Source organism: Salmo trutta, chromosome 14, assembly GCF_901001165.1.
Source record: "Salmo trutta chromosome 14, fSalTru1.1, whole genome shotgun sequence".
Lineage (NCBI taxonomy): Eukaryota > Metazoa > Chordata > Actinopteri > Salmoniformes > Salmonidae > Salmo > Salmo trutta.
Genome location: NC_042970.1, coordinates 6859956 through 6882837, shown reverse-complemented (window position 1 = coordinate 6882837; position 22882 = coordinate 6859956). Strand labels below are relative to the sequence as shown.

The window sequence follows — 22882 nt, the reverse complement described above, 5'->3', positions numbered from 1 at the left end:
ATCTATCTACAGCACCTCCTACTGGAGAGTTGATCTATCTACATTACACCACCTCCTACTGGAGAGTTGATCTATCTACACCACCTCCTACTGGAGAGTTGATCTATCTACACCACCTCCTACTGGAGAGATGATCTATCTACATTACACCAACTCCTACTGGAGAGTTGATTATCTATAGCACCTCCTACTGGAGAGCTGATCTATCTATAGCTCCCCTTTAGTCTCCCATCCAGGGGTTTTAACCAAGCCCAGCCCAGCTTAGCTCACTGACTACCAATGTGCTATCATGAGAATGATTGCTGAGAAATCTCCTCTTAAAAACCAAATAGATTCACTGTTGTTATCTTAAGTCATTCCAAAGGGTAGGTTTAACAGAGGAAATTAAATGTGACCATAGTTTATCAATCATCAATGATGCTATTTAGGCCTAAATAGCATTTGCAAAGTCATCTACAGCAAAACATGTTATTCAACCCAGAATTGAACTAAAAATAGACAATACAATAGGCCTAGGGTTTCAAGCTCTGGTTGATTTAAATTGTAATGATATTTAGTGATATTGTTGTTAATGCAACCAAATATCAACATTTGAAGGAGATTTGTCTTCTGTTTGGATAGTTCCGTCTGTGCTACTGACTTTTGGTTTGTCTTTAATTCCAGTTTTGTCTACAAATTAAGAATTTATATTTTGGATTTACTTCTCAATCTCAACCAAAAATCTAAGTCAAAGAATCAATCTTTATTTAGAGTGCATTTAAAGTTTGATTTGATTTAGTCCTATGTTTGGTTGAGATGGAGACGTGAATCCAACATATAAATTATTCATTTGTAGATGTGGATTTAAAGCCAGACTAAGTCAGTGGCACAGATGGAACTATCCAAACAGAAGATACATCTCCTTCAAATGTTGATATTTGGTTGCATTGACAACCAAACACAATTCAATATCACTTTTGAAATCCAATAAATAACCTATTAACTTGTTGACAAGTTAACAAATGATATGTTGGATTCACGTCTCCAACTCAACCAAAGATGTTTTTTTTAATTTAAAGAATGGGATTAAGCTAGTGGCTCAGATTAATCTATCCAAATCAGTAGATACAGTGGATTTAAAGTCGACACACCCCTGTTTAAAATGCCAGTTTTTTGTGATGTAAAATAATGAGACAAAGATAAATCATGTCAGAACTTTTTCCACCTTTAATGTGACCTATAACGTGAACAATTCAATTGAAAAACAAACTGAAATCTTCGAGGGGGAAAAAATGAAAAATAAAAACCTTACAGTAACCTGGTTGCATAAGTGTGCACACCCTCTTATAACTGGGTATGTGGCTGTGTTCAGAAATAACCAATCACATTCAAACTCATGTTAAATAGAAGTCATTACACACCTGCCATCATTTAAAGTGACTCTGATTAATCACAAATAAAGTTCAGCTGTTCTAGTAGGATTTTCCTGACATTTTCTTAGTTGCATCTCAGAGCAAAAGCCATGGTCCGCAGAGAGCTTCCAAAGCATCAGAGGGATCTCATTGTTGAAAGATATCAGTCAGGAGAAGGGTACAAAATAATTTCCAAAGCATTACATATACCATGGAACACAGTGAAGACAGTCATTATCAAGTAGAGAAAATATGGCACCACAAGAGACATTTCCAAGAACTGGACGTCCCTCCAAAATGTATGAAAAGACGAGGAGGAAACTGGTCAGGGAGGCTTCCAAGAGGCCTACAGCAACATTAAAGGAACTTCAGGAATTTCTGGCAAGTACTGGCTGTGTGCTACATGTGACAACAATCTTCCGTATTCTTCATATGAATGGGCTATGGGGTAGGGTGGCAAGACGGAAGCCTTTTCTTACAATGAAAAACATCCAAGCCCGGCTGAAGTTTGCAAAAACAAACATCAAGTCCCCCAAAAGCACGTGGGAAAATGTGTTATGGTCTGATGAAACCAAGGTTGAACTTTTTGGCCATAATTCCAAAAGGTACGTTTGGCGCAAAAACAACACTGCACATCACCCAAAGAACACCATACCCACAGTGAAGCATGGTGGTGGCAGCATCATGCTTTGGGGCTGTTTCTTCAGCTGGAACCGGGACCTTAGTCAGGGTGGAGGGAATTATGAACAGTTCCAAATACCAGGCAATTTTGGCACAAAACCTTCAGGCGTCCGTTAGAAACCTGAAGATGAAGAGGAAGTTCACCTTTCAGCACGACAACGACCCAAAGCACACATCCAAATCCACGAAAGCATGGCTTCACCAGAAGAAGATTAACGTTTTGGAATGGCCCAGCCAGAGCCCAGACCTGAAGAGGCCTGTGCACAGGAGATGTCCTCGCAATCTGACAGATTTGGAGCGCTTTTGCAAAGAAGAGTGGGCAAATATTGCCACATCCAGATGTGCCATGCTAATAGACTCCTACCCACAAAGACTGAGTGCTGTAATAAAATCAAAAGGTGCTTCAACAAAGTATTAGTTTAAGGGTGTGCACACGTATGCAACCAGGTTATTGTGAGTTGTATGTGTTTTATTTTTCCCCCTCAAAGATTTCAGTTTGTTTTTCAATTGAATTGTTCACGTTATAGGTCACATTAAAGGTGGAAAAAGTTCTGATATGATTTATCTTTGTCTCATTCTTTTACATCACAAAAACCTGGCATTTTAACAGGGGTGTGTAGAATTTTTTTTAAATCCACTGTACATCTGCTTTAAATGTTTATTTGGTTGCCTTGTCAACCAAGCACGATCAATATCGCTTTTGTAATACAGTGAATAGACTAAAGTTAAGGCTATCTTACAAACTAATGTAACATTAAACTTTAAAACATTGAGGTTAATGTAACCTATAAATGTCTTCTTATGTAATCACATAAAGCCTGCATGTTCAAGATAGCGTGCAAAGTTTGCAGGTCTGTGGAGATCTTCACCATTACTGTAATAATCTGTGCAGAATCTCTAACAGCATTGATCACTTGCACTATTTGCCTTTTAATGTAAACTCAACTGTAATCCAGGTCATTTGGTTATGCTATTAGATGATGAAGCACAGTGATAACACATTATACATTGCATAAATAAACCCAAAATCAGACAGTTTTTCCATTGGGATTTGGTTGTGCTTTTAAATGGTTGATAGCATAGTGATAACACATGGGAAATGCATCTAACTTTTGCCTGTCTTTTTGATTGGGTGAATATAGGTTGTAATCTCATTGATCAACTAAGGCTATGATGGTCATGAAATTTCATCAGCCGGTGATTGTCAAGTAAATAACTGTCGGTCTCATGGTAATTGACCGTTAATTAACATAAACACATTTAGGATCTCCTGGTTTTCACATATAGCCTACAAGCCATTTTTAAAAAGTTGAATAAATCCATGTAATATAGCCTACAACTTCACAATAAACGAAGAAAATTGATATGAAGAAAATTGTGTCTATTTCAGAAGAAAAAAAAATAGCATACTCTGAATTGTCCTTATGTTAGGTCCTGATGTGGCTATGCCAAATGGCTGTAGGCTACACTAGTTCATTTAGCAGACAATATTTGCTTATAATTCAGTAACATTATTTTATAGTATTAAGAATACAATTATGCAATGTGGTTGACGCAACAGATCAGAACGTTTAGCTTAAAATGTTGATGAACTATTAGTCTATTTCTTCACATTAAAAGCGCAGCAATGCGAACACAGCAGTAGGCTATAAGCACGAATGTTCCATTAGCGGAAAACACCATTATCAAAAGAGACCGCAAATGTAATTATACATGTAAATGCTTTTATTATAAAGGTGCCTTTTTATGGTGAAATGATTTGGGAAAAATGATCTTCCCCAAACTTGAAACTCACGTGCTGCTTATATATACCAGTTAGGCTCTACACCCCTTGTAAAGGGGATTCATGTGCTTCATTTGAAGAAGTGATTTGGCCACTTTAGTTGTTATACAAACTTTATCAACATATGTTTATATATATATATATATATATATATATATATATATATATATATGTATATATATTATGGGCCAGCCTACTTGAGGTGTGTGACTATGATAAAAAAAAGCATTGTTTCTTACTCTGGGCCTCATTCACAAGTGATAATGTATCAACGTATCAGTCACACGTGATAATGTATCATTCACAAGTGATAATGTATCAGTCACAAGTGATAATGTATCAATGTATCAGTCACAAGTGATAATGTATCAATGTATCTGTCACAAGTGATAATGTATCATTCACAAGTGATAATGTATCAATGTATCGGTCACAAGTGATAATGTATCAATGTATCATTCACAAGTGATAATAAATAAATGATAGGCTAATATTGTCACCCATCAGACTATTCTTGATTTAATCTCCTCTTTACTTATACTAAATACTGTATGTGTGAAATTTGTTTGGATTTAGAATGGACCATTATCATGCACCTGTATCGAAACAGGGGCAGCGGGAAAAAAATACATGTCATCTATACACTTAAATAGACAATGGGAGGACACTTTTCCCGTGGTTCATTTTTATGAAATCCAGGTAGGAAAGATAAGCAATGTGATGAATATTAGAAAAGTTGATAAATAAATATAGTAGACCTAGCCTATAGAAAGCTGATGTGACCCTCTTCTTTTTAATAGAGGCCATCACTCCTACCTGTTTTCTCCTATGATTGCATAGCCTATAGAAATGTTGCACAACATGGGCTCTCATGAAGAGTTTGATTAGATTTTTGATTACATTTGCATTGATGTCAGAGTGATTAGAGGGACAATAGAGTGCTGAGTACCAGGCAGTTAGTAAGTTTGGTAGGTTACTAATGACCATCAGCATCATCAGAGCTTAGAGAAGCCTAATTACTGTGACTAAACGGTCACGTGGAATTTCACTGCCTTCATGACTCGTGACCGCTGGTGTGTGGCGGTAATACGGTCACCGTAACAGCCCTGGTCTCACCCAAATATTACCCAATTATCCACGTTGAAATGACGTAGTGTGTCCCGTGGGAAGTTATTAAGGAAGGTGTTTACATCCATCAAAGGTACGCAACGCTAGCACGCTGCTCGCTAGCACGCTGCTCGCTAGCACGCTGAGCTGCTCGCTAGCACGCTGCTCGCTAGCACGCGGCTCGCTAGCACGCTGAGCTGCTCGCTAGCACGCTGCTCGCTAGCACGCTGCTCGCTAGCACGCTGCTCGCTAGCACGCTACTCGCTAGCTCGCTGCTCGCTAGCACGCTGAGCTGCTCGCTAGCACGCTGCTCGCTAGCACGCTGCCACACACACCCAAATCAGGTATTAGAGGTGTTTACATCCATCACAAAGGAACGCTCACTGCTCCACACACACACACACACACACACACACACACACACACACACACAAAAAGATATTACAGAAGGTGTTTAGAGTTTATATTCATAAGAAATGAATGCTCGCTGCCATACACACACACATACACATTAGCTGGCAGGAAAATATTTCTCTCGACGGCAGTAAGCTAGCTCCCAGAAATAAAACACTTCTGTCGGTCAGCTTTCCTCCTCGGTCTTCACACCGGTCTTACGCAATACAATGCTTCATTTGTTTCTTCTTTCTTCCTCATCCCATCATACTTTCACTTCTCTCTCAGTAACTTTCCCAGGTGGGAATTATCTCATCGAAATTGTTGTAAAACTTCGGAATTTGGGGGAAAATTCCCAGAATTGTTCGACCCTCTCTTGGTTCTTACTTTTGAGCTGTGAAAATAATTTTGTCTTGAGGGACAGTTAAACGTCAATCAATCAATCAATCTCTCCCCCCAGAAAACATTTTGACTTACTGTCAGCTTTCTCCTAATGGCCCACTCCCAGGGCACTTGTCCTGTTCTACACAATACTCAACCACCTGACAGTCTTGATCCGCTCCTTCCTCCTACTCTCACTCATACTGTATATCATGATGTCATCAAATAGGTCATCTGAGGTGATGTCTTGTGATGTATAGTACTGTATGTATGAGCAGGCCAGGACTGCCTGTCATCTGAGGTGATGTCTGGTACTGTAAGCCAGGACTGCCTGTCATCTGAGGTGATGCCTGGTACTGTAAGCCAGGACTGCCTGTCATCTGAGGTGATGTCTGGTACTGTAAGCCAGGACTGCCTGTCATCTGAGGTGATGTATAGTACTGTAAGCCAGGACTGCCTGTCATCTGAGGTGATGTCTGGTACTGTAAGCCAGTACTGCCTGTCATCTGAGGTGATGCCTGGTACTGTAAGCCAGGACTGCCTGTCATCTGAGGTGATGTCTGGTACTGTAAGCCAGGACTGCCTGTCATCTGAGGTGATGCCTGGTACTGTAAGCCAGTACTGCCTGTCATCAGAGATGATGTCTGGTACTGTAAGCCAGGACTGCCTGTCATCTGAGGTGATGTATAGTACTGTAAGCCAGGACTGCCTGTCATCTGAGGTGATGTCTGGTACTGTAAGCCAGTACTGCCTGTCATCTGAGGTGATGCCTGGTACTGTAAGCCAGGACTGCCTGTCATCTGAGGTGATGTCTGGTACTGTAAGCCAGGACTGCCTGTCATCTGAGGTGATGCCTGGTACTGTAAGCCAGGACTGCCTGTCATCTGAGGTGATGTCTGGTACTGTAAGCCAGTACTGCCTGTCATCTGAGGTGATGTCTGGTACTGTAAGCCAGGACTGCCTGTCATCTGAGGTGATGTATAGTACTGTAAGCCAGGACTGCCTGTCATCTGAGGTGATGCCTGGTACTGTAAGCCAGGACTGCCTGTCATCTGAGGTGATGTATGGTACTGTAAGCCAGGACTGCCTGTCATCTGAGGTGATGCCTGGTACTGTAAGCCAGGACTGCCTGTCATCTGAGGTGATGTATGGTACTGTAAGCCAGGACTGCCTGTCATCTGAGGTGATGTCTGGTACTGTAAGCCAGGACTGCCTGTCATCTGAGGTGATGTATGGTACTGTAAGCCAGGACTGCCTGTCATCTGAGGTGATGTCTGGTACTGTAAGCCAGGACTGCCTGTCATCTGAGGTGATGTATAGTACTGTAAGCCAGGACTGCCTGTCATCTGAGGTGATGTCTGGTACTGTAAGCCAGGACTGCCTGTCATCTGAGGTGATGTATAGTACTGTAAGCCAGGACTGCCTGTATGTTGCAAAGCAAATTTCCCTATTGGAATTTCCCTCATTTATTAATTCATTCATAGTTTCAAACTCTTTAATTTCTGACTTCTCTCCCTCTCTAATACCTCTCTCTCTCTAAATCCTCCCTCACTAATACCTCTCTCTCTCCCTCTCTAATACCTCCCTCTCTCTCTCTCTCTCTCCCTAATACCTCCCTCGCTCTAATACCTCCCTTACCCTCTCTCTCAGTCTCTCTCTCTAATACCTCCCTCTCTGTCTCCCGTAGTGCCCAGACTCACGACACCTGGATGGATTATCTAAGCAGTTGGACTGGGATGTGAGGAAGGTCCAGCGATGGTTCAGACACAGACGCAACCAGGACAAACCCAGCATACTCACCAAGTTCTGTGAGAGCATGTAGGTTATTAAACCCAGAACAGAACATGTAGGTTATTAAACCCAGAACAGAACATGTAGGTTATTAAACCCAGAACAGAACATGTAGGTTATTAAACCCAGAACAGAACATGTAGGTTGTTAAACCCAGAACAGAACATGTAGGTTATTAAACCCAGAACAGAACATGTAGGTTATTAAACCCAGAACAGAACATGTAGGTTATTAAACCCAGAACAGAACATGTAGATTATTAAACCCAGAACAGAACATGTAGGTTATTAAACCCAGAACAGAACATGTAGGTTATTAAACCCAGAACATGTAGGTTATTAAACCCAGAACATGTAGGTTATTAAACCCAGAACAGAACATGTAGGTTATTAAACCCAGAACAGAACATGTAGATTATTAAACCCAGAACAGAACATGTAGATTATTAAACCCAGAATAGAACATGTAGGTTGTTAAACCCAGAACAGAACATGTAGGTTATTAAACCCAGAACAGAACATGTAGGTTATTAAACCCAGAACATGTAGGTTATTAAACCCAGAACATGTAGGTTATTAAACCCAGAACATGTAGGTTATTAAACCCAGAACAGAACATGTAGGTTATTAAACCCAGAACAGAACATGTAGGTTATTAAACCCAGAACATGTAGGTTATTAAACCCAGAACATGTAGGTTATTAAACCCAGAACAGAACATGTAGGTTTTTAAACCCAGAACAGAACATGTAGGGTCATATCATAGACTATAACATCTAGTCTAGAATCTATGGTACTTATCGACTAATGAGTTTGCCCTTGACCTCTGTGAGATTGTGCACACATTGGTTTTGTGGTGTGTGTGTGTGTGTGTGTGTGGTGTGGTGTGGTGTGTGTGGTGTGGTGTGGTGTGTGTGTGTGTTGGTTACATCACTGTCTACATGGTTGATCAGCGTCTATATAGTGCGTCCAAGGTGAGAGACTGACACATTATTTTCGCCAGACACTTTTTTCCCTCTGTCTGACCACGTCTCTGTCATCTATTTTCAGGTGGAGGCTTATATTTTATCTGTTCATGTTTACCTATGGGATCTGCTTTCTATGGAAGGTGAGATATTCTGGTGACTGTGTGTGTGTGTATTTACGTTATTGCTGTTGGCGTAACATTGGTGCGCTGAATTGAGACTGATTGTCTTTGTTTACAGTGCCCATGGATGTGGGAGACACAGCACTGCTGGTACAACTACCCCTACCAGGTGACGTTATACAGGCTGTCTCTTTGTTTGGTTGGATGTATTTTTGGAATTACAAAGAGTACTGTTCTTGACATTTTCTGACAAGGAATACTGCTAAGGGTTAGGGTAGCCTAGTGGTTAGAGTGGAGGGGCGGCAGGTAGCCTAGTGGTTAGAGTGTAGAGGAGGCAGGTAGCCTAGTGGTTAGAGTGGAGGGGCGGCAGGTAGCCTAGTGGTTAGAGTGTAGAGGAGGCAGGTAGCCTAGTGGTTAGAGTGTAGGGGCGGCAGGTAGCCTAGTGGTTAGAGTGTAGAGGAGGCAGGTAGCCTAGTGGTTAGAGTGGAGGGGCGGCAGGGTAGCCTAGTGGTTAGAGTGTAGAGGAGGCAGGTAGCCTAGTGGTTAGAGTGTAGGGGCGGCAGGTAGCCTAGTGGTTAGAGTGTAGAGGCGGCAGGTAGCCTAGTGGTTAGAGTGTAGAGGAGGCAGGTAGCCTAGTGGTTAGAGTGGAGGGGCGGCAGGGTAGCCTAGTGGTTAGAGTGTAGAGGAGGCAGGTAGCCTAGTGGTTAGAGTGTAGGGGCGGCAGGTAGCCTAGTGGTTAGAGTGTAGAGGCGGCAGGTAGCCTAGTGGTTAGAGTGTAGAGGCGGCAGGTAGCCTAGTGGTTAGAGTGTAGAGGAGGCAGGTAGCCTAGTGGTTAGAGTGTAGAGGAGGCAGGTAGCCTAGTGGTTAGAGTGTAGGGGCGGCAGGTAGCCTAGTGGTTAGAGTGTAGAGGCGGCAGGTAGCCTAGTGGTTAGAGTGTAGGGACGGCAGGTAGCCTAGTGGTTAGAGTGTAGAGGCGGCAGGTAGCCTAGTGGTTAGAGTGTAGAGGCGGCAGGTAGCCTAGTGGTTAGAGTGTAGAGGAGGCAGGTAGCCTAGTGGTTAGAGTGTTGGGGCGGCAGGTAGCCTAGTGGTTAGAGTGTAGAGGCGGCAGGTAGCCTAGTGGTTAGAGTGTAGAGGCGGCAGGTAGCCTAGTGGTTAGAGTGTAGAGGCGGCAGGTAGTCTAGTGGTTAGAGTGTAGAGGAGGTAGGTAGCCTAGTGGTTAGAGTGTAGGGGCGGCAGGTAGCCTAGTGGTTAGAGTGTAGGGGCGGCAGGTAGCCTAGTGGTTAGAGTGTAGGGGCGGCAGGTAGCCTAGTGGTTAGAGTGTAGAGGAGGCAGGTAGCCTAGTGGTTAGAGTGTAGGGGCGGCAGGTAGCCTAGTGGTTAGAGTGTAGAGGCGGCAGGTAGCCTAGTGGTTAGAGTGTAGAGGCGGCAGGTAGCCTAGTGGTTAGAGTGTAGAGGAGGCAGGTAGCCTAGTGGTTAGAGTGTAGGGGCGGCAGGTAGCCTAGTGGTTAGAGTGTAGAGGCGGCAGGTAGCCTAGTGGTTAGAGTGTAGGGACGGCAGGTAGCCTAGTGGTTAGAGTGTAGAGGCGGCAGGTAGCCTAGTGGTTAGAGTGTAGAGGCGGCAGGTAGCCTAGTGGTTAGAGTGTAGAGGAGGCAGGTAGCCTAGTGGTTAGAGTGTTGGGGCGGCAGGTAGCCTAGTGGTTAGAGTGTAGAGGCGGCAGGTAGCCTAGTGGTTAGAGTGTAGAGGCGGCAGGTAGCCTAGTGGTTAGAGTGTAGAGGCGGCAGGTAGTCTAGTGGTTAGAGTGTAGAGGAGGTAGGTAGCCTAGTGGTTAGAGTGTAGGGGCGGCAGGTAGCCTAGTGGTTAGAGTGTAGGGGCGGCAGGTAGCCTAGTGGTTAGAGTGTAGGGGCGGCAGGTAGCCTAGTGGTTAGAGTGTAGAGGCGGCAGGTAGCCTAGTGGTTAGAGTGTAGAGGCGGCAGGTAGCCTAGTGGTTAGAGTGTAGAGGAGGCAGGTAGCCTAGTGGTTAGAGTGTAGAGGAGGCAGGTGGCCTAGTGGTTAGAGTGTAGGGGGCAGGTAGCCTAGTGGTTAGAGTGTAGAGGAGGCAGGTAGCCTAGTGGTTAGAGTGTAGAGGAGGTAGGTAGCCTAGTGGTTAGAGTGTAGAGGAGGCAGGTAGCCTAGTGGTTAGAGTGTAGGGGGCAGGTAGCCTAGTGGTTAGAGTGGAGGGGCAGCAGGTAGCCTAGTGGTTAGAGTGTAGAGGAGGCAGGTAGCCTAGTGGTTAGAGTGTAGAGGAGGCAGGTAGCCTAGTGGTTAGAGTGGAGGGGCAGCAGGTAGCCTAGTGGTTAGAGTGTAGAGGAGGCAGGTAGCCTAGTGGTTAGAGTGTAGGGGAGGCAGGTAGCCTAGTGGTTAGAGTGTAGAGGAGGCAGGTAGCCTAGTGGTTAGAGTGTAGAGGAGGCAGGTGGCCTAGTGGTTAGAGTGTAGGGGCGGCAGGTAGCCTAGTGGTTAGAGTGTAGAGGGGGGCAGGTAGCCTAGTGGTTAGAGTGGAGGGGCGGCAGGGTAGCCTCGTGGTTAGAGTGTAGAGGCGGCAGGTAGCCTAGTGGTTAGAGTGTAGGGGCGACAGGTAGCCTAGTGGTTAGAGTGTAGGGGCGACAGGTAGCCTAGTGGTTAGAGTGTAGAGGCGGCAGGTAGCCTAGTGGTTAGAGTGGAGGGGCGGCAGGTAGCCTAGTGGTTAGAGTGTAGAGGAGGTAGGTAGCCTAGTGGTTAGAGTGTAGAGGCGGCAGGTAGCCTAGTGGTTAGAGTGTAGAGGGGGGCAGGTAGCCTAGTGGTTAGAGTGGAGGGGCGGCAGGTAGCCTAGTGGTTAGAGTGTTGGGGCGGCAGGTAGCCTAGTGGTTAGAGTGTAGAGGCGGCAGGTAGCCTAGTGGTTAGAGTGTAGAGGCGGCAGGTAGCCTAGTGGTTAGAGTGTAGAGGCGGCAGGTAGCCTAGTGGTTAGAGTGTAGAGGCGGCAGGTAGTCTAGTGGTTAGAGTGTAGAGGCGGCAGGTAGCCTAGTGGTTAGAGTGGAGGGGTGACAGGTAGCCTAGTGGTTAGAGTGTAGAGGAGGCAGGTAGCTTAGTGGTTAGAGTGTAGAGGCGGAAGGTAGTCTAGTGGTTAGAGTGTAGAGGCGGTAGGTAGCCTAGTGGTTAGAGTGGAGGGGCGGCAGGTAGCCTCGTGGTTAGAGTGTAGAGGCGGCAGGTAGCCTAGTGGTTAGAGTGTAGAGGAGGCAGGTAGCTTAGTGGTTAGAGTGTAGAGGCGGCAGGTAGCCTAGTGGTTAGAGTGTAGAGGTGGCAGGTAGCGTAGTGGTTAGAGCGTTGGGGCGACAGGTAGCCTAGTGGTTAGAGTGTAGAGAGGGGGCAGGTAGCCTAGTGGTTAGAGTGGAGGGGCGGCAGGTAGCCTAGTGGTTAGAGTGTTGGGGCGGCAGGTAGCCTAGTGGTTAGAGTGTCGAGGCGGCAGGTAGTCTAGTGGTTAGAGTGTAGAGGCGGCAGGTAGCCTAGTGGTTAGAGTGGAAGGGCGGCAGGTAGTCTAGTGGTTAGAGTGTAGAGGGCGGCAGGTAGCCTAGTGGTTAGAGTGGAGGGGCGGCAGGTAGCCTAGTGGTTAGAGTGGAGGGGCGGCAGGGTAGCCTAGTGGTTAGAGTGGAGGGGCGGCAGGTAGCCTAGTGGTTAGAGTGTAGAGGAGGCAGGTAGCCTAGTGGTTAGAGTGTAGAGGAGGTAGGTAGCCTAGTGGTTAGAGTGTAGAGGAGGCAGGTAGCCTAGTGGTTAGAGTGTAGAGGAGGTAGGTAGCCTAGTGGTTAGAGCGTTGGACTAGTAACCGAAAGGTTGCTAGATCGAATCCCTGAGCTGACAAGGTAAAAATCTGTCGTTCTGCCCCTGAACAAGGCAGGTAGGCCGTCATTGAAAGTAAGAATTAGTTCTTAACTGACTTGCCTAGTTAAATAAAGGTAAAATAAAAAAATTAAAAAGTAAACTCATGAAGGTGCAAGAAAAATAATAGTATGTTACACACATTCTGTAATGTCTGTATCCTTATTCAGATAAACCTGTCCCCCCTCCTGACCCCTGCAAGTCCTGACCCCAGGCCGGTATTAACATAAACCCTGTCTGTCTTGGTCCCTGTTGCTATCTAACAGGTCCTGACTCCAGGCCAGGTATTAACATAAACCCTGTCTGTCTTGGTCCCTGTTGCTATCTAACAGGTCCTGACTCCAGGCCAGGTATTAACATAAACCCTGTCTGTCTTGGTCCCTGTTGCTATCTAACAGGTCCTGACTCCAGGCCAGGTATTAACATAAACCCTGTCTGTCTTGGTCCCTGTTGCTATCTAACAGGTCCTGACTCCAGGCCAGGTATTAACATAAACCCTGTCTGTCTTGGTCCCTGTTGCTATCTAACAGGTCCTGACTCCAGGCCAGGTATTAACATAAACCCTGTCTGTCTTGGTCCCTGTTGCCATCTAACAGGTCCTGACTCCAGGCCAGGTATTAACATAAACCCTGTCTGTCTTGGTCCCTGTTGCCATCTAACAGGTCCTGACTCCAGGCCAGGTATTAACATAAACCCTGTCTGTCTTGGTCCCTGTTGCTATCTAACAGGTCCTGACTCCAGGCCAGGTATTAACATAAACCCTGTCTGTCTTGGTCCCTGTTGCCATCTAACAGGTCCTGACTCCAGGCCAGGTATTAACATAAACCCTGTCTGTCTTGGTCCCTGTTGCCATCTAACAGGTCCTGACTCCAGGCCAGGTATTAACATAAACCCTGTCTGTCTTGGTCCCTGTTGCCATCTAACAGGTCCTGACTCCAGGCCAGGTATTAACATAAACCCTGTCTGTCTTGGTCCCTGTTGCCATCTAACAGGTCCTGACTCCAGGCCAGGTATTAACATAAACCCTGTCTGTCTTGGTCCCTGTTGCCATCTAACAGGTCCTGACTCCAGGCCAGGTATTAACATAAACCCTGTCTGTCTTGGTCCCTGTTGCTATCTAACAGGTCCTGACTCCAGGCCAGGTATTAACATAAACCCTGTCTGTCTTGGTCCTGTTGCTATCTAACAGGTCCTGACTCCAGGCCAGGTATTAACATAAACCCTGTCTGTCTTGGTCCCTGTTGCCATCTAACAGGTCCTGACTCCAGGAGGGGCGGCAGGTAGCCTAGTGGTTAGAGTGTAGAGGAGGCAGGTAGCTTAGTGGTTAGAGTGTAGAGGCGGCAGGTAGCCTAGTGGTTAGAGTGTAGGGGCGGCAGGTAGCCTAGTGGTTAGAGTGTAGAGGCGGCAGGTAGCCTAGTGGTTAGAGTGGAAGGGCGGCAGGTAGCCTAGTGGTTAGAGTGTAGGGGCGGCAGGTAGCCTAGTGGTATTAACATAAACCCTGTCTGTCTTGGTCCCTGTTGCTATCTAACAGGTCCTGACTCCAGGCCTGTATTAACATAAACCCTGTCTGTCTTGGTCCCTGTTGCTATCTAACAGGTCCTGACTCCAGGCCAGGTATTAACATAAACCCTGTCTGTCTTGGTCCCTGTTGCCATCTAACAGGTCCTGACTCCAGGCCAGGTATTAACATAAACCCTGTCTGTCTTGGTCCCTGTTGCTATCTAACAGGTCCTGACTCCAGGCCTGTACCACTACTACGTGACTGAGCTGGGCTTCTACTGGTCTCTCATGTTCTCTCAGTTTACTGACATCAAACGCAAGGTGAGACGCAATACAGGCAAACAGATGCTGTCTGTCTGATAGGAACACACGCACACACACAGTGCTGCTCCTTGTAAGGGGGAGGACGATATAGATATGTTACTAACTAACTAAGAAATGTCTTTCTGTTGTGATATACAGAGTCAAGTATAAGAATGTCCTTGACTCCACTGGATTAGAGCAGTTTAGCATGGCTGATTATGAAAGGTCACATGGGTTCTGCTCAGAAATGCTGTTTGTTTCCATGGTTCCAGCACAGGGGACAGGATTTCTAGTCATGTGATAGCAGGATAGAACATCCCGGTCCTTAATAGAATTATTCACATTCCTTTCATGGGTTCCATGGAGTCAAGGAAATCCGTCTGGTGTTGGATAAATCTTAAGAAAACTATGTTAGAGTTTGTAAAACTGTGATTAAGATTTTTTTTTTTTGCAAAGCAGGCCCTGTTTTTGGTATGCTCGAGTATAGACGAATCAGGGAGGAGTTCTAGAACCAAACAGTCTCTCTCTGTTTCTCAGCCTTATTGAATGATCTCAGTAATTCTTTGCCTTTGATGTGCTCAGGAAGGAAGCAGTCATTTTCAATTTAACCAGGAAGTGCCAGATACATTTCACTCATATCATCCTGCCTTGGGCAAGAAATTGCATCCATTTTATGGAACAAATATAAAATTGCCCCTATGTAGACTGATAGGGCATGTAAATGCGGCATCATCATTAGGGCAACATAAACTCAGCAAAATAAAAAAACGTCCCTTTTTCAGGACCCTGTCTTTCAAAGATAATTTGTAAAAATGCAAATAACTTCACAGATCTTCATTGTAAAGGGTTTAAACACTGTTTCCCATGCTTGTTCAATGAACCATAAACAATTAATGAACATGCACCTGTGGAACGGTCGTTAAGACACTAACAGCTTACAGATGGTAGGCAATTAAGGTCACAGTTATGAAAACTTAGGACACTAAAGAGGCCTTTCCCCCGACTCTGAAAAACATCAAAATAAAGATGCCCAGGGTCCCTGCTCATCTGCATGAACGTGCCTTAGGCATGCTGCAAGGAGGCATAAGGACTGCAGATGTGGCCAGAGCAATAAATTGCAATGTCTGTACTGTGAGACGCCTAAGACATCGCTACAGGGAGACAGGACGGATAGCTGATCGTCCTTGCAGTGGAAGACCATGTGTAACAACACCTACACAGGATCGGTACATCCGAACATCACACCTGCGGGATAGGTAGAGGATGGCAACAACAACTGCCCGAGTTACACCAGGAACACACAATCCCTCCATCAGTGCTCAGACAGTCCGCAATGGGCTGAGGGAGGCTGGACTGAGGGCTTGTAGGCCTGTTGTAAGGCAGGTCCTCACCAGACATCACCGGCAACAACGTCGCCTATGGGCACAAACTTACGTCGCTGGACCAGACAGGACTGGCAAAAGGTGCTCTTCTCTGACGAGTCTCGGTTTTGTGTATATTGTCGAAGGAATGAGCGTTACACCGAGGCCTGTACTCTGGAGAGGGATCGATTTGGAGGTGGAGGGTCCGTCATGGTCTGGGGCGGTGTGTCACAGCATCATCGGACTGAGCTTGTCATTGCAGGCAATCTAAACGCTCTGTGTTACAGGGAAGACATCCTCCTCCCTCATGTGGTACCCTTCCTGCAGGCTCATCCTGACATGATCCTCCAGCATGACAATTCCACCAGCCATACTGCTCGTTCTGTGCGTGATTTCCTGCAAGACAGGAATGTCAGTGTTCTGCCATGGCCAGCGAAGAGCCCGGATCTCAATCCTATTGTGGTTCGGAGGTTGAGGGCTAGGGCCATTCCCCCCAGAAATGTCCTGGAACTTGCAGGTGCCTTGGTGGAAGAGTGGGGTAACATCTCACAGCAAGAACTGGCAAATCTGGTGCAGTCCATGAGGAGGAGATGCACTGCAGGACTTAATGCAGCTGGTGGCCACACCAGATACTGACTGTTACTTTTGATTTGACCCCCCCCCTTTGTTCAGGGACAGATTATTCCATTTCTGTTAGTCACATGTCTGTGGAACTTGTTCAGTTTATGTCTCAGTTGTTGAATCTTGTTATGTTCATACCAATATTTACACATGTTAAGTTAGCTGAAAATAAACGCATTTGACAGTGAGAGGACGTTTCTTTTTTTGCTGAGTATATTTGCTTAGAGGGGTGTTTTAATCACAGACGACTTCAACCGTTTGTCTGGTCATTGTAACTGTCAGTTTGTCTGGTCATCGTAGCTGTCAGTTTGTAGCTGTCAGTTTGTCTGGTCATTGTAACTGTCAGTTTGTCTGGTCATTGTAACTGGACATGTCCTCAGTGTGACAGAGTCAGACTGTCTGTTTTGTTTTTGTGGTTCTTCCAAGTGTTCCTTTCTGACCTTGGCTTCCAGTGCTCCCCCTGTTGGGGTCCATGTGTCTGACTGTAGTAGAGTAGATAATGTATCTTACTGTTTCTGTAGTAGAGTAGATAATGTGTCTTTCTGTTACTGTAGTAGAGTAGATAATGTGTCTGACTGTAGTAGAGTAGATAATGTGTCTTACTGTTACTGTAGTAGAGTAGATAATGTATCTTACTGTTACTGTGGTAGAGTAGATAATGTATCTTACTGTTACTGTAGTAGAGTAGATAATGTGTCTTACTGTAGTAGAGTAGATAATGTTTATTTCTGTTACTGTAGTAGAGTAGATAATGTGTCTGACTGTAGTAGAGTAGATAATGTGTCTGACTGTAGTAGAGTAGATAATGTGTCTTACTGTAGTAGAGTAGATAATGTGTCTTTCTGTTACTGTAGTAGAGTAGATAATGTGTATTTCTGTTACAGTAGTAGAGTAGATAATGTGTCTTACTGTAGTAGAGTAGATAATGTTTATTTCTGTTACTGTAGTAGAGTAGATAATGTGTCTGACTGTAGTAGAGTAGATAATGTGTCTGACTGTAGTAGAGTAGATAATGTGTCTTACTGTAGTAGAGTAGATAATGTGTATTTCTGTTACTGTAGTAGAGTAGATAATGTGTATTTCTGTTACAGTAGTAGAGTAGATAATGTGTCTTACTGTTACTGTAGTAGAGTAGATAATGTGTCTTACTGTTACTGTAGTAGAGTAGATAATGTGTCTTACTGTAGTAGAGTAGATAATGTGTCTTACTGTAGTAGAGTAGATAATGTTTATTTCTGTTACTGTAGAAGAGTAGATAATGTGTCTGACTGTAGTAGAGTAGATAATGTGTCTTACTGTTACTGTAGTAGAGTAGATAATGTGTCTTACTGTTACTGTCGTAGAGTAGATAATGTATCTTACTGTAGTAGAGTAGATGATGTGTATTTCTGTTACTGTAGTAGAGTAGATAATGTGTCTTATTGTAGTAGAGTAGATAATGTATCTTACTGTTACTGTGGTAGAGTAGATAATGTATCTTACTGTTACTGTAGTAGAGTAGATAATGTGTCTTACTGTAGTAGAGTAGATAATGTTTATTTCTGTTACTGTAGTAGAGTAGATAATGTGTCTTACTGTAGTAGAGTAGATAATGTGTCTTACTGTAGTAGAGTAGATAATGTATCTTACTGTAGTAGAGTAGATAATGTGTCTTACTGTAGTAGAGTAGATAATGTGTCTTACTGTAGTAGAGTAGATAATGTGTCTTACTGTTACTGTAGTAGAGTAGATAATGTATCTTACTGTAGTAGAGTAGATAATGTGTATTTCTGTTACTGTAGTAGAGTAGATAATGTGTCTTTCTGTTACAGTAGTAGAGTAGATAATGTGTCTTACTGTAGTAGAGTAGATAATGTGTATTTCTGTTACTGTAGTAGAGTAGATAATGTGTCTTACTGTTACTGTAGTAGAGTAGATAATGTGTCTTTCTGTTACAGTAGTAGAGTAGATAATGTGTCTTACTGTAGTAGAGTAGATAATGTGTATTTCTGTTACTGTAGTAGAGTAGATAATGTGTCTTACTGTTACTGTAGTAGAGTAGATAATGTGTCTTACTGTAGTAGAGTAGATAATGTGTCTTACTGTAGTAGAGTAGATAATGTGAGATTACACAACTCCTAGTTTCCCCTACAAAGGAACAGACACTCACATACATCGAAAGGAGAGTGGTCTCGAGATGCCACACTTCAAAGTCTTAATTTTCACTCGGTTGTTGATTTTCACATCGAACGTGAGAAAACGACAGGAAATCGAGGTTCATAGGAGATTAAATGAGGAAGTCATAAAATGTTATTGAGCAGAGATAAGCAGACGGAGCTGCTGTAAAATGTGCAATCTGCCCTTTACCAACGCAACAAATAAATGCATATCTGTATAGGATATCTGTGATATATATGAAAACAAACCTCCTCGTGGTTCCTTATTGAATTGCAGGACTTCCCCATCATGTTCATTCATCACCTAGCAACAGTGAGCCTGATCAGTTTCTCCTACGCTAACAACATGCTACGTGTCGGGAGCTTGGTGATGTGCGTTCACGACGCATCAGACTTCCTACTGGAGGTGAGTGTGGACACGCGCACACGCACACACAGACAGACAGACAGACAGACAGACAGACAGACAGACAGACAGACAGACAGACAGACAGACAGACAGACAGACAGACAGACAGACAGACAGACAGACAGACAGACAGAGACACACTACTCAGAATGAGTTGGGGAAACATTCTCAGTGATATTCTTGTGTAGATATTGGAATATACGTCAAAGTAAAGTACATTTATTTTTTTTTGCATCATGAAGAAGGAACCTGTAGAACGTATATCAATGTTTATACCTTCTGTCGTTCTTCAGGCAGCCAAGCTGGCCAACTACGCCAAGTACCAGCGCCTGTGTGACTTCCTGTTTGTTCTGTTTGCAGTGGTCTTCTTCATCACAAGGCTTGTTATCTACCCTCTATGGTTAGTGACGGTATGGGTGTCCTCTACACTGAGGTGTATTCATTAGGAATCAAACGAAGTAAATGGGCCGAAACAGGAAGGCACTTAACTGAATTTGTCCAATAAGTAACTTTTGGTTTTGTTTGGAAACTTTAGTTGAAAACATTTTGCTACAGTTTTCACTAACGAAACATCCCTGTTAACTGTCTACCTTCTACCTTTATGGTTAGTGTCTGTCTGTCTGTCTGTCTGTCTGTCTGTCTGTCTGTCTGTCTGTCTGTCTGTCTGTCTGTCTGTCTGTCTGTCTGTCTGCCAGGTCTCGCTTGGGAAACAGGTCTTGTTCTGACCTCAATGGGACTTCCTGGTTTAGTAAAGGTTAAATAACATTCAGCAGAGATATCTAACCTCTGTGGTTAGTTATTGACACTACTCTAAGGGTGCATCCCTATCCCCTATTCCAGAGCCCAAAGTGCCCTGGTCAACAATAGTCGACTACTTAGAGAAGAGGGCACCATTTGGGACGCGGAACCATCTGTGATATTAGTATGGATGGAAGCAGCTCTACGGGACGACCGACAGTCTAGGGCCATTTCTATGATGGGCAGTGGAGGTAACCTCCTGAGCTACTCTATTCAGCGTCTTGGAAGTGTGTCCCAAATGACACCCTATTCCCTACGTAGTGCACTAATTTAGACCAGAACCCTATAGAACCCTATTCCCTACATAGTGCACTACTTTAGACCAGAGCCCTATGGCACCCTATTCCCTATATAGTGCACTAATTTAGACCAGAGCCCGATAGAACCCTATTCCCTACGTAGTACACTACTTTAGACCAGAGCCCTATGGCACCCTATTCCCTACATAGTACACTACTTTAGACCAGAGCCCTATGGAACCCTATTCCCTATGTAGAGCACTACTTTAGACCAGAGCCCTATGGCACCCTATTCCCTATATAGTGCACTAATTTAGACCAGAACCCTATAGAACCCTATTCCCTATATAGTGCACTACTTTAGACCAGAGCCCTATAGAACCCTATTCCCTATGTAGAGCACTACTTTAGACCAGAGCCCTATGGCACCCTATTCCCTACGTAGTACACTACTTTAGACCAGAGCCCTATGGCACCCTATTCCCTACGTAGTACACTACTTTAGACCAGAGCCCTATGGAACCCCATTCCCTACGTAGTGCACTACTTTAGACCCTATTCCCTACGTAGTGCACTACTTTAGACCAGAGCCCTATAGGCCCTTGTCAAAAGGTAGTACACTATAGTTTATATAGGGCAGGGGTCCCCAATTGCATTTAGCCGCGGGACATATTTTCCATCGAGCGGATAGTCGGGGAGCCGGAACATAGTTATAAAACATTTATACACTGCAAACTGACCGCAAGAATCCAAAACAAATACAGTATTAGACAAATCATTTCAAACCTTGATTACATATGCTTCTCTCTATTATTTCGGGGGAATACTTGGGAACAGATTTCCTAAATTGAAATCACTTTGAGCTGATTTCCTATCCAACTCAAGGTGTTGACCCCCCCATGCCCAACGTAAAACATATTTTCCCATGATCCTCCCCTTGTACTCCAAAATACATTGCACACCCTCCCCCCTCATGGAATTAACTCAAAAGTTCACAAATAACTCTGTTTATAAATGTGGCTATGGACTTTGTCACTTCGGCATGCTTTTGTGGCACAGTCGATGCCACGCAGGGCTACGGGCCAGGGTTGAAGGTTCACCGATCACCACGGACTAGCTCACCCTCCCTGTTTCACTAGACCTACACTACAATCAGAGCTGTCTGTAGACAATAACCAGCTAGGGGGAAATTACATTTAACATTTTGATGCCATATTTATAATTATATAAAGTTTTTGCAACACCTTTTCCACCAACAGGTTTCTGTGACACACACAAAATTAACAAAGCATACTGACTTCAGGTACTTCAATATCATGGTTTGTGTTTTCAACACACCAATAAATAGACTGTCAAATAAACAGAAAATCCATCCCTCCCTCCCTTGTAGGTTCACCCTTTATAGAAGGCTCGACAGTCTCTTAACGTCATTCAACTTGTTTGTGTTTTGTAACAGACGTCTCTTTCCATTCATCAGTTTGGATTGATTGATTTGATTTGTCAGTTAAGACCTATACATATACACACACGGTGGCCAGTTTATTAGGTACACCACCCCATCATGAAAATGGTTCGTTCCTACAGACAGTGTGAAAGATTAGTGGAATCTGTGTTGGTAGGAATGAGGCGATCCTCTGAGATGAGGATATTGTTTCTGTAGAGCACTTACTGGGCAGGAGTGCTCTGTGAGATTCAGGCCATCTGCCGTGAAGGCATTGGTGATGGTATAGGACATGTTCCTGTTTCCTGAAGGTGAAATGCTTTCATTTGGATAACATCATGTCGCACCGTTCTGAGATTAAGGGTCTCTGGGGGGGGGGGGGGGGGGGGGGGTCCCTCCAGGTTTAGCTGACGGGTGGCCGTCAGGAGAAGGACTGTTCGTTCAGACCCATCATCTAGAACGGCGAATGTATCAATGCTTCTCCCTTCACTTTGCAGAGTGACCTTGACCTCCTTCAACATGACCCTTGGAGACAGGTTCTGCTGGTCGAGGTAGAGCTCCTTTACAGCTCCTACCATGAGCATACTCTGTTCTTTCTGTGCTTGGGGAATTACATCATGCAACACTCTGAGATGGATTTCCGTACAGCGATTGCAAGGTTTACACAATATGCAGGTCCCCGCCTTATGGCTACGGGCACACTTGTAGCATCGCTCGCCTGAAGTGATCCAGGCCTTCAATTGAGGTTGAGTGAGCTTTTTTACCCTGGGGCATGAGCCAAGGAAGTGCCACTTCCTATTGCAATAATTTGATGTTCTTGCTCTTGAGAGGGGTCTTCTTTCCGGGTTCCTCCCCGGCTTCACTATTTAAGTACATAGTAGTGGGATTTGGCCTTTTCTGTCCCTCCTGGCGTTCAAACTCCTTCCTTTCCTCGTAGGCTATGGCTGAGATTGTGGCCTGGTGAGCGATGCTCTTCGCCCTCGCTTTCACCTGCAACCATGCGGCCAGGTCTCTGAGAGCATAAGTGCTTCTCGAGCCCTCTTTCAGGATGCCTTTGTTCAAACAATGTTCGACGAAACTGTCTCTGAGGGACGCTGGAAGCTGCTAAGAAGCCTGTCCACGTGGGGGCCACATTTCAGCTCGTTCCCGTCTTCTCCTTCAACGGATCGGAGCATCGAGGTCAGGGATTGGACAGCCGCGGAGAACTCTTGGAAGGCAGCATGGTCTCCCATTTTAATTGGAGACGTGTTCAGGATGTTGTTTAGTTCATTCTGGACTAGCTGGCGTGGCTCACCATATCTCGCTTTCAGGGCCTGGAGAGCGGCAGTGTACGGTGTTGCGGAGTGCATAAAGGATTGGGCCAGCTTGTATGCACTGGGAAACCGCAAGTGATCCATTAGTACTTGGTACTTGTAGCGTTCTGACAGATGACTGTGAATACCCAGTAGGCTCTCCAATGCCATTTCCAAAAGGACAAACTCACTCTCCTTTCCGCACTCAAAGTATGGCAGTTTGTGTCTGGGAATTCCATAGGCTGAGACTACTAGCAGTTTCATA

The 22882-nt window shown here is 44.7% G+C and overlaps 1 protein-coding gene across 1 annotated transcript in view; it reads left to right on the top strand.

Annotated features, from left to right (window-relative positions):
• LOC115207294 (ceramide synthase 5) overlaps positions 1 to 22882 on the top strand; it is a 44334-nt gene that overhangs the window by 13247 nt on the left and 8205 nt on the right. The window contains exons 3-8 of the mRNA XM_029774278.1: positions 7424 to 7554; positions 8577 to 8634; positions 8732 to 8782; positions 14226 to 14318; positions 18716 to 18844; positions 19141 to 19247. Coding sequence (XP_029630138.1) covers positions 7424 to 7554; positions 8577 to 8634; positions 8732 to 8782; positions 14226 to 14318; positions 18716 to 18844; positions 19141 to 19247 — 569 coding nt within the window. The remainder of the gene's footprint in view (positions 1 to 7423; positions 7555 to 8576; positions 8635 to 8731; positions 8783 to 14225; positions 14319 to 18715; positions 18845 to 19140; positions 19248 to 22882) is intronic.